The 11,823-nt window shown below is 40.2% G+C and overlaps 3 protein-coding genes across 3 annotated transcripts in view; 1 reads left to right on the top strand and 2 right to left on the bottom strand.

Annotated features, from left to right (window-relative positions):
• Positions 1-2,657: 2,657 nt before the first annotated feature.
• On the top strand, positions 2,658-5,302 carry LOC101298845 (putative serine/threonine-protein kinase-like protein CCR3-like). Its single transcript, XM_004308888.1, has one exon. The coding sequence runs from the start codon at positions 2,658-2,660 to the stop codon at positions 5,025-5,027; it is 2,370 nt and encodes a 789-aa protein (XP_004308936.1). The 3' UTR covers positions 5,028-5,302.
• A 1,765-nt stretch (positions 5,303-7,067) lies between these two features.
• LOC101298557 (NF-X1-type zinc finger protein NFXL2-like) lies at positions 7,068-11,764 on the bottom strand. Its single transcript, XM_004308887.1, has 13 exons — positions 10,646-11,764; positions 10,439-10,552; positions 10,299-10,354; positions 10,129-10,195; positions 9,680-9,772; positions 9,257-9,342; positions 8,985-9,147; positions 8,712-8,885; positions 8,366-8,556; positions 8,197-8,278; positions 7,816-8,022; positions 7,649-7,738; positions 7,068-7,562 (listed from the first exon to the last, which is right to left on the bottom strand). Exons 1-13 carry the CDS (start codon positions 11,762-11,764, stop codon positions 7,407-7,409), a joined length of 2,598 nt encoding a protein of 865 aa, XP_004308935.1. The 3' UTR covers positions 7,068-7,406.
• The window catches only part of LOC101303367 (GDSL esterase/lipase CPRD49-like), a 29,764-nt gene continuing 25,559 nt past the window's right edge, over positions 7,619-11,823 (bottom strand). The window contains exon 8 of the mRNA XM_004307599.1: positions 7,619-7,633. The gene's annotated coding sequence lies outside the window, so the exon portion shown is untranslated. The remainder of the gene's footprint in view (positions 7,634-11,823) is intronic.

Genomic DNA, 11,823 nt, shown 5'->3' with positions numbered 1-11,823 from the left:
ATCGATAATAAACAATTAAATAACTATTGAAATAATTTAATAATGTACATAAAATAGAGGGAAATAAAGAATATACATAATATACAATTGTTATCATTGATCGTTTAGCACAAGTAAAATAGAAAAAGAAAAGCTAATTTGGTAAATATAAGTTTTTTTTATCAAATAAACAACTAATATGCTACAATGAGTCTACTGTGAGTCAAATTTATGACCACTCACTTATAAGGAGAGACGTTACTGGGCTGGTAAATATAAGTTTTTGAAATCTAATACTTTGTGTTATTTGATTTTTAAGAGAAAAGTTGACGTCATTGAATTTTTTTTATTATAAATTGATCAAATAATAGAGGTTGGGTGACATTCTATGAGAAATAAAAAATTTATCAAAGAATTGAGGTCGTGAAAAAGGTTTGAACGAAAAAAAATCAAGGAATAGAGGTCTCAATGATAGCATGCGAAAAGAAAAAAGAAAATTAAAAGAATGAGAGGTCTAGACAATAAATAAGAGGTATGATGAGTAAATTATCAAGATATATGTGAGTAACATATCTAAGGTTATTTTATGAATTTGAAAGGAGGTCTAATTAGCAAATGCTTGTAATTAAAATTAAAAGGGAGGTGGAAAGAGTATGAGAGGTATACTGAGCAAATTTAGAGGTCTCAATAACAGCACTCTTCATCTTTTCTTCTATTGAATTAATGTTAATTGATAGATTACTAATAGTTTTTTTTTTTTTTTTTACTAAGTCAGATTACTAATAGCTGACTGTTGAAGACTTGAAGTTTGAATGTCAAATTTTTTGTGAAATATATTTCAAAACAAGAGTGGAATATTGTTCATAATTATTAAGATTCTAATAGCTAATGCCACATATTGAGATTCTTGACCCTCTGTAGTTTTGGCTTTTTTTGCTCTTTTTCTCAAAAGCCAAAAACGTAAAAATACCTCAATAATCGTGAAGAACTTCAAAATGAAATCCATGGTTTTGCAGAAATGGATGCTCTCGTGCTTGCACCTCTGGAGGAGCCTAGGCATATTTATTTTGATTCTTCATATACACACGTGTGTTGTGCTTCTTCAAACTACTATTTGGTCATCTTTGGTAGGTTTATGTTGGCTATACAACACCGTTTGTAGTCTTCTTTGTGCAAATAAAAGTTATCCATGAACTGGTTTTGTAACTCAGCTACAATTTTCAGCCTAAATGACAGTCGACTTTTTCTTTATCACGTTCAAATTCAAATTTAGAGAATCTATACTTGTAAGAGTTATAGTTATCCTCAAAGACACTTTGGTAGTTTGGTTTTATGTTAGTTATCACATGTTTGGTGCCCTTCTTCATGCAAAGGAAGATTATCGAAATCTGATTAGTCCTAACTGATTCTATAACTTTTGCAAACTTTAGTCTACATGACAATAAGTGAATAAACTCTTATCTGTCGTCTCAAAATTTAGTATCAAAATTTGTACTTACTCACAAAGTCATTTTTGTACTGTTAAACTTATCACGTTTTTCTCTTCAAACTCCTGTCCAAAAAACAATCGACTCTTTCTTTTCAAATTTGTACTTAACCTTATCATTTGAAGATATAGACTAAGAACTTAAACTGTATTTAGTCATTTTTAAATTGTTAAATTTATCACATTTTTCTCTTCAAACTGTTATCGCACCGACTTTTTTTTAGGTTTAAACTCATAAATTAAACTATATGTGACTCGAAATCACTTCCAAATATTATAATTCATGTTTTTTATTTTTTCATCAAGCGAAATCCCATATGGAAATCAAAAGTTAACTGCACGTCCATCTGTATATTGTCAAAATTGTCTCATCTTCATTTTCCGGATTTTCCTCATAATGTATGATATCATGATTCTAATGAAATTAATCCAGGTTTTAAATATTCGTATATCCTTATGATCATCACACGCCCAATATGATAACTGTTATACGTATGTTCAAATAATTTGACAATATGTCGAGTTTACAATTTCAAGAAAGATTCACACATTTAAACTATGATTTGCTCCTCGTGTCTGTTATTAAAGTGGAAACGGCATAATAATGTTTGTTGCATCTACGTTATCATATTTCCCCATCACATGTGCAATTGCACTTCCAACAAAAGTTGACCGTTTTCTCAGATACTCGTGTATTCTAACACTTGTCACACGTATAAACAAATAACTGTCAGCTCGTATATTCGAATAACAGTTCATTTATTTGTTGTATTTATCGCTTTAATCAAAAGTTTACACTCATACATCCTAAACTCATTACCATATCTAAGACTTACATCACACTCAAATCTCTATCTCTTCTCTTGTTCAATGTCTAAGATATCTAGAATTCGGGAATTCTACTTTGCCTTGGTTTTCCTTCCCACCATATAAAGCTTATTGTTTTCTCTATACACACCAAAAAAGGAAAAACCAATAAAGAGAGAAAAGAATGAAACGAATTTACATATAAATGCTGACAAATAATCTCACATGAGAAAGCCTATAACTCTATTAACTACTAGCACCAGTTTCTGAAACCTCGACAATTCTCTCTGGCCCCCTTAGACCTTCTTCTTCTTCCCCACCCCCCAATGAATCAAACCAGACGACTTGAACCCACCACTGATGCCTTCAATCCCATTATTTTCACATGACGAAACTACCCTTCTCCGTTTTCATTTCCATCCTCACCGTCTTCTTCACCGTCCCATTTTCCCATGCACTCGGCTCCGGCGCCACTCTCGCCGTCAGCTACCCCTCCGGCGCCGTCTGCGGCCTGGTCTCCGGCCAACCCACGCAGCGCATAGTCTGCTACCTCCGAGGCCAAACCATCAACGTCGAGCCCAACATCTCCTTCTCGTCAATCTCCGGCGGCCGGACCTCTCTCTGCGGCCTCCGCTCCGGCGGCTACGCCCTCCTCTGTTACGACAATCTCCTCTCTCAAAACTCAACCTTTACTTCGAAAAGAGTCTACTTTAACGAAACCGGTGAGCTCGAAAACATATCAGTCGGAGAAAACCATTTTTGCGCCAGCGTGGCAGGCTCCGGCGCCGTGAAATGTTGGCGAGGAGATACCAGAACGTTTCCACTTCCATCTGGGTCGGACCAATTCGGGTCCATCTCATCTGGGTCGGGCTTCTCTTGTGGAATCACCAAGAACAGTTCAAGGGTCCGGTGCTGGGGGACTAGTACTTCCATGGCCGCCGAGATTGAAAACGGCTTCGGAGAAACGGCAATGGCGACTATCCAAGCTGGTGGTTCTCACGTGTGTGGAGTCAACGTTACTGGGTCAATAATCTGCAGAGGCAACAACGACTCTGGTCAATTAAATGCACCGCCGGGAAGTTATTCCGGCTTGGCTCTCGGAGATAACCACAGCTGTGCTATTAGAATTTCAAACCAGTCTGTGATTTGCTGGGGCGGCAGAGGAGGAGAGTTCAGGTCTAATGTGACTGCAGCGACGTCGTTTCAGGTGATCGTTTCAGGGTCTAATTTCACTTGTGGATTAACCTCGAGTAACTTTTCGATTATATGTTGGGGAGTTGGTTGGCCTAGTTCAGAGGTTGAAGGTGAGCTTGGGTTGCCGGAGATTCTTCCAGGTCGTTGTGTACAGTCGTCTTGTAGTGAATGTGGTATTTATCCTCAGTCTCAGAAGCTCTGTTATGGCTCTGGGAACATTTGTAATCCTTGTCCGATTTTGGTGCCGACATCACCGCCGTCTCCGGCGGTGAAACCGCCGGCGGATTCTCCATCCGGGGGTTTAAAGACGGGGTTGTTAGTGTTCTGCATTGTGGGTTCTATTGGAGGGTTTGCGGGGATTTGTACTGTGATTTATTGTTTGTGGAGGGGTGGTTGTTTTGGGCACAAGAAAGTTCATAATTCAGTTCAGCCTACTATTACTAGAGGTGGAGGTGGTAGTTCCAACAATGGGAATATGTCAAACAACAGCCCTCCTTCAAGATCAGCTACTATTAGGCGGCAGGGCTCGAGGATCATGAGGAGGCAGAGGAGTGGGACTTCGTCAAATAAGCACACTGAGAGGGCTGAGGAGTTTTCACTGGCTGAGCTTGCAGCGGCTACTAATGGTTTTGCATTGGAGAACAAGATTGGCGCAGGGAGCTTTGGAGTGGTGTACAGAGGGAAATTGGATGACGGGCGCGAGGTTGCTATTAAGAGAGGGGAAACTACAACCAAGATGAAGAAGTATCAAGAGAAAGAGAGTGCTTTTGATTCAGAGTTGGCGTTCTTGTCGAGGCTTCATCACAAGCATTTGGTTAGGCTTGTTGGGTATTGTGAGGAGAAGGAGGAGAGGTTGTTGGTTTATGAGTACATGAAGAATGGTGCGCTCTATGATCATTTACATGACAAGAACAATGTCGAGAGGAGTAGTAGTTTGATTAATTCGTGGAAAATGAGGATCAAGGTGGCTTTAGATGCTGCAAGAGGCATTGAGTATCTCCACAACTATGCAGTCCCTCCTATAATTCACAGAGATATAAAGTCCTCCAACATTCTGATCGATGGTAATTGGACTGGAAGAGTATCAGATTTCGGATTATCACTATTGGGTCCGGAACATGGCAGGGACTATAGGCCAATGAAGGCAGCTGGAACCGTTGGCTACATTGATCCAGAGTACTATGGTTTAAACTTATTAACAGCAAAGAGTGATGTGTATGGCCTTGGTGTGGTGTTGTTAGAGCTTTTGACAGGAAAAAGAGCAATCTTTAGGAACAGTGAAGACGGAGGAACACCCACCAGTGTTGTGGACTACACCGTGCCGCAGATCATGGCCGGAGAGTTAGAGAAGGTTTTGGACCCAAGGGTTGGACCTCCGGAAATCAATGAAGCAGAGGCGGTTGAGTTGGTGGCGTATACTGCAATGCATTGTGTGAACTTGGAAGGTAAAGATAGACCAACCATGACTGACATTGTGGCCAATTTGGAGCGAGCTTTAAGTCTCTGCGAGGAAAGCCCTGTTGGCAGCATATCTAGCGGCTCAATCATCTCTGCCGAGTAGTAGATGAGTGTAATGTCCTTCCCCAAAACCAAAAAGCCAAACACAGGAATATTTTTTGTTCAATTATTTTCATTTATTTTTCCTATGAAATAGCACCTTTTGGTTTTGGGGTGTAAAGATTTAGAGTTCCCTGTCTAACATTGAGCAGTAGTGTAGGATTTCCTGTGCAATGACAGCTTCAAACAAACATGAATTGCAGTGTTGGTTGTCCATTGGGGGTTCAAATTCTCTTCTTCTTCATCAACGTGCTTTATAAAATGACAAATTAGGAACGTAAATAACATTATTGTTTAATGTTTCAATGCATACATGAACTGATGAAAGCATGCTTGTGTACAAAGAAATGTGAAATCTTGACCATGTGGATTGTCCAATTCACACAAAGGTGAAGGACATGGTTGTCTGGCGAATTGGGAGAGCAAATATGAAGTTGGAAAGGGTCAAAGATTGTGAAGATAGGAATCGCTTTCCAGTTTTCTAAAACATAAATGTGCTTTGAGTTTGTGCTGCCTAAAAGGTTTAGCTTTTGTGTGTGTACTTGGGAGCTGTTGATGTAGAGCTCCCGATGGTCAGTCTTTAAGAATTTTTCAATCCCCAAAGTAATGAGGTTGGCATGGTCCAGCAAGGAAAAAAAAAAGAAGCAACAAGGAAAAGAGTTTGAGTCGCACTCTTTGACTTTGAACTTTCAAGTTCATCAACAGAGAATCTAAAAATTGAACAGTGTATGTCTCCACCCCAACAAAATCGTCATCGATCGACAATGATGTTTTGGTGAGTTATCGTAAATAAAATATTTTCACGACTTCTCATTTATCAGAACGTTAACGTGTTAATATATATTGAATATTTAAGAACATCACAAATTAAAAAGACGTTTACCTTAACATGATCGGAAAGTTTAATCAAAAATTGAATTAAGATGACGATTGGTCCATTAAATAAAACGGTGGCCTTGTTGCTAAAAGTAATGGATTAATTTAAGAAGATAGCAATAGCATGCTGGAGTTTAATTTATGCTCCCCAATAAATATACCTATTTATGAAACTATAATAGAAGTATGAACTCTGGAGATTTGGGGTTGGCCGGTGACACCCCACCTCCTCCCTCGTTCAAATTTATTAACAATTGTAGAATCTGTTCATATGTGACATCCATGTGAATTTGCAATGAATATGAACTTTGGTAGTGAATTCATTATTCATTATTGTAATTTATATTCGTTCTAATACTATATACATTGCAACATATTAAAACAGTGCATGTATTCAGACTGACTTTTGAGGTCATAGACTTGTAATCTGATTACATGTTTGGAAGATTAAAATAGCAGTTGGAATCATCGAATTGTCTATTTAGACTATAGAATATGGAAGGACAAAAGTCCACATTTACTAACTCCCCATGACCCATGGTAACTTTACAGACTTTTCTTGTTGTTCAAGTCTTGTTTTGACAGAGCTGAGATTAAGTCTTGTTTGGTTCATTTCCTCACCAAAGATCATAAAACTATCACACAAATACAGATGCATAGTGATGTAAAGGGATGGAATGAACACTATAGTTGAGTTAATAGATTTTCGGATATCAGAAATTGATTTTAGATGCTTATTATACAATAAAGAATATGAAATTCACACACCTCTTTTCTTTTTTTGATTATAGATGATTAATATTACACCGTATTGTACATCGTCATACATATCAAGTATTATAACATAGTATTATAACTGATCATATCATATGAACGTCATTGCTGGCTTCAGTGTGAAATGTGGGGAACTAATGTTGCAATCAGGTATGGCGCTAACATTTCACCGTGAGTTGCTCAAATAAAAAATAATAATAATTAAAAGAAAAAAATTGCAGCGACCGAGTCAAACCCGTGTGCAACCCAGACACACGTGTAAACGTTTAACTAAATCCAATTAACAAATTTAGAAAAAAATTCAACTTCTGTTTCATTCGTGTCTGCGCCGTCGAAAATAATCTAAGAAATTCTGAAATCACAGACTCAAACCAATCTACTAGAACCTAGAAAGTTCCTCCAGACTCGAACCAGTCCATACTTCACCACACATGACGTTAAAACTTGGAAACTTCATCGCTCAACATCATGATAATGTAATCGGAAAACAACTTTATGATTGCTAGCGTGTGTTGACTAGGATTAGCTAGTCAAATTTCTGTTCTGAACTCTAAGTGTCACATCAAGTGCAGATGAATAATGTAAAACAGTTGGAGTGGCAATTACTTCCGAAGTATATGGAAACAGTCAAAATTCTGCCTAGGCAAGACTAGTTCCTCGGCAGCGAGGGAAAAAGACATGCTTAGTACCTACTCGAATTCAGTATGGGAGTATAATGTATTACCCTCGTCGATCAGATACCGGGGTGTCTTCTCTGCCTTTTCTCTTCTACTTCATTCATCCAATCTGATAGCCGGAGGAGACCCTTGTAACCATAATATGAAGCTGTGACTAAGAGCACCAGAAGGGTGACAACCAAAAGAAAACGCTTCACGTGGGCAAAAACTTTCTGTTGAGATGAGAAGTCACTGTTAGCAATATGATGAAGAGGCAGTTCAAAGTGCTGAGGATTTTCATTTTCTATACAATACATACTTGCAGTGTCGAGATTTGTGGCACTTCTTGTCCCCTTTCACGCCTTCTCTTCCTTTTTGGTACAGGCTTATCAGTATCTGGTTCCTTCACCTTCAAGACATATGATGGCATAAGAATGATGCACAAACACATATTGAAGTGCACCAGGATGATGTTAATGGTATTACCTCCACAACTTTAGGTCTGCGTGAATGTAATTCTGAATCAACAATCTTTTGTTTGCTTTTGCAATTAGAGTCGCAAGGTAGGAGTCCAAGTCCAAATTGATTCTTAGTTATATCTTTGGGATCAGTACCAGCATTGCGATAGGCTGCCTGCACATCATGACATAACCACTCCCTTTTCAAGGTCTGGCATCCACAACGAACAGTAACCTTGCAGATGACGTTCGAAATCAAGTCAGACAGATAAAGCACATTAAATAGTAATATTCACTGCTGTTAAATTTCCCAGACTGAAAGCTAGCTATAACTCACATTATTGTCCCTCTATTTACAATAGAAAGAAAAATTTAGTATAGTTTTCAATTGATCATTCCTCTCTCGTACCTTTTTAGAGCACTTCTCAGGTGATGGGCATTGACCAGGATGACAAGTCTCTGGGCACAGATGCGTACAGTAAGGCAACTTTCTGCAAAATGAACATCAATTCTGATCTCCCTTCTGAATTTTATTCTGATATGAAAAGAAAAGAAAAAAAAAACAGATTTTGAATTACCTATGACAGAGACCCTTACAAGAACGAACAGCTGTTTGCTCCTTTTCAGACAAACTATTATAGTATATGCACTCAAAAACATGGACCATGGAACCACAGTGACATGATCGCTTAACGAGCACTTTGCAAGGAGGGCAATCTCCAGGATGACATGACAAGGGGCAAGGATGTATACATGCAGGCGCTCTCTCCTGAACAGAAACAGTTGAAATATTAATTAGGAAATATGTAGTTCTCATGGAAGGCGTTCAAACAAACGAATATAAAAGGGTAGACACAAAGGAACTAATAACACCTTTCCTACAGGAAATCAATACACGTCTAGACACAAAGGAACTAATAACACCTTTTCGCAAGGAAGATGACACACTTCACAAGGCTCACTTCTTGCTTGCTGCGCTGATGGCAAAGACTGATTCTTGAGCGGGTGGCAAGTTTTAGGGCAGAAGTGGTTACCACAAGGTAGAGGATTCCCACACAAGTTATCACAGGAATATAATGATTTATCTGAACAGACCATCTGAAACAAGGAACAAAGAACAGACAATGGAACTTAGAAAGATGAGACCAAGATGATATAACCAGGTACTACTCGAAATGGTCTGCAAGCAAAACCAACCATTCTGTCCGCTGCGAAGTGCTGGCCCACACATGATCTCCAAACAAGCTCTGGGCATGGAGGGCATGGAGAACCAGGAGTACACTCGGGCGGATGAAAAGACTTCTTTTTCTTCGGTTTCAATGTAAATTCTGGATTTGGAGGAGGTTTAGGTCCATGGCACCTTAAGGTTAAGAAAATATATTACCATTTACAATATATTGATTGAGAACTATATACTTCAGATAAAAAGAATACTCAAATTAATAAAGTGTTATTAAAATTCTGCAAACCTTAGCTGGCACTTGTGGCCACATGGGTATTCTTCTTCACAAAGTAGTTTACATGGGTGGCAAGCTCCATAATGGCATTTATGCGGCTGGGTAGGAAACAAAACATAAGTACCATAACATGACTTGCAAGATACATTGTCGAAAAGGACTAATTTTTCTTATCTATAGCTAACAAATATCAGGTCCTAATATCACAGATCCAAACTATAGGAAAGTAAATGCAACTGAAACCAGCTCTTCAGCTAGAGTGAAAGGTCCCACTTAACATTCATAAGACAAGATGCTGGTGATCATTCCATAACTTCCAAACTTTCAAGCACCTCAACATATGTTGGAAGAAACTCAGGACAATGTCATAAAGCTCTAAAGCAAAGAGAACAGAACAATATTAGAGAGAAACTAAGCCAAAGAAACTAAATGTACCTTGCTATTTGGCCCATGCCTACATAAAGGAGTAATAGGGCACGGCTTACGACATCGAGGAGGCTTCTGATCCATCTCAGTACCACAAGGAACCTGAATCAACACCATTAAGATGGCAGATACATGTTTAGATCAACTACGTTAAGCAACTTAATGAAGTAAAACTTTATAACTGCACAACTTTTTTGGCAAGTGGTCACCAGGCAACAGAATACCAATTACCAACCAAGTCTTCTTTTTTAAATGATATCAAACAACAGGAAAAGCTAATTCATAACATAAATATGAAAAGATATATTCTTCCATGAGGAAGAAAGAGTTCAATTCTTTTTGCAGCGGTCAGAACCAAGGCCACCATTCATATACATAGTGTATATAGCCTGACAAGGCAATTGTAATATCCCTCATCTATATAAATGAACAAAAGTGCACAATGACAGAACTCGCACCTCAAAGTGTGTCGCACCACATAAACATGCAATTGTCACCATCACAGGGCAAGGAGCACAAGCACCTCTGCACTAACACTTAAACAGTTATACTCCATAAATTTTAGATAGGGTTTAACAAGTAGCAATCTGGCATACTTTTCAAAGAAACACTTAACAGGAGCACACACCTATGGCAGGGAGATGGGCATTTGTGGTTTTTACAGCGAAGCTTTCTGCCACAAATCTAACAGTTCAAAATATCAGTACAAAATACAATTTATTTGCAGACTCAGAAAGTACTGATATAGAATTAAAGAAACATACAAACCTCCGAGCATGGTGGGCAATCCCCATCACAGCAGCGGCGTTTACAAGGATGGCGTCCACAGTCTCTTAATCTCTGGCACTTCCTTTCACATGTCAAATCTTGATGACAAGGAACCTATTCTAGATCCAATTACACTAACAAATCAGCAAACACACAAAAAGAATACAAACAATCCATTCATAAACCAAAACATTTTGATCACTCTACCTCCTTTTTCAAGCTCCCGCAGCGACACCACTTAGTGACAACCGATCTGCACGTCTCAAGGCACTGCCCGCGATGACACCTCTCGGGGCACCTATGGTATCCACAACTGAGCATCTTATCGCAAGTTGCGCCACACAGCGGCACTGCATCCTTGCAAGACAATCCTTCATGCACTCTCTTCCCACACGGACAAGTCCTCTTCCCCTGAAACGGGCACGGTCCACACTCCCCCGAATGACACCCTTTACTACACTTATGCTGCCCACACCCCAGCATTTTCTCACACTCCTCCTCACACCTAAAATCTAACCTCTCACAACACTCCTTCTCCTCCTCCCTCTTCCCACATTGGCACCTGTACTTCCCCCTCACCCTACACGGCGGGCAAGGCCCCTCGTGGCAAATCTCCGCGCAGCAATGAACCCCACACATTAGTTTCTTCTCACACGCATTGTTACACGAGAAATTCTTAAACCCGCACCGCCTCACGTCCTGCACATTGCCGCAGAAGCAGCGAGCTTCCACGAGCTTCGGGCAGGACGGGCAGGGCCCCGGGTGGCACAAGAGCAAGCAACGGTGGCCGCAGTTGTGCTTCAGCGGCCGATTACAGACCTCACCGCACGAATGAGGAAGAATCCACGGATCATCACTCGGTGGATTCTCGAGTTTTCCGCAGAAGCACTTATAAATCTTCGGAATTTGAGAGTGAGTGTACTCTACTCTACACTTAGGGCAGTTCCAGAGTGATACCTCCGCCGCTTTGCTCTGCGAAATCGGGAGGCGCGTGGAAGCGCGTAGCGCGGACAAGTCGGAGGCCTGGCGCGCCCAGCTCTGGATGCAGAAGAGGTGGAAGACGGAGAAGCAGACGGAGGTGCAGGACCAGGTCGGGTCGCCGGGTCGGATCCGCTCCAAGCAGATCAAACATGACAGCGCGCCGGAGGAGGATGACGTCAGGAACGATTGGATCTTGGAGAGGTCGGCGTTGGTGGCGGAGGCTTTTCCGGTGAATTCTAAGTAGGATCGGAAAATGGAGTCGGATAGATCCGAGTGGCGGCGAGCCGGTCCGGATCCGGATCCGGATTGGCTGTGATCGGAGTCGGTGTCGGAGTCCGAATTCATTTTGGGGAAGAAGAAAGAATAGAGCGTGGGTTTTTGTCTGATCGATTTGTAAGAGCGCG

This window comes from Fragaria vesca, linkage group LG7, assembly GCF_000184155.1.
Source record: "Fragaria vesca subsp. vesca linkage group LG7, FraVesHawaii_1.0, whole genome shotgun sequence".
NCBI classification, from domain to species: Eukaryota; Viridiplantae; Streptophyta; class Magnoliopsida; order Rosales; family Rosaceae; genus Fragaria; species Fragaria vesca.
Note: the sequence above shows the minus strand (reverse complement) of the source record. Positions and strands in the feature narration are given on the sequence as shown.

Bases quoted from the DNA above. Each gene is read 5' to 3' on its own strand.
- LOC101298845 (XM_004308888.1), top strand. From the start codon at position 2,658: ATGACGAAACTACCCTTCTCCGTTTTCATTTCCATCCTCACCGTCTTC.
- LOC101298557 (XM_004308887.1), bottom strand. From the start codon at position 11,764: ATGAATTCGGACTCCGACACCGACTCCGATCACAGCCAATCCGGATCC. The intron at 10,196-10,298 runs GTGTGTGCTCCT...GTGTTAGTGCAG, and splicing joins TGCCCATCTCCCTGCCATAG to AGGTGCTTGTGCTCCTTGCC. The intron at 9,773-10,128 runs GTGCGAGTTCTG...GTGTTGATTCAG, and splicing joins GTGGTGCGACACACTTTGAG to GTTCCTTGTGGTACTGAGAT.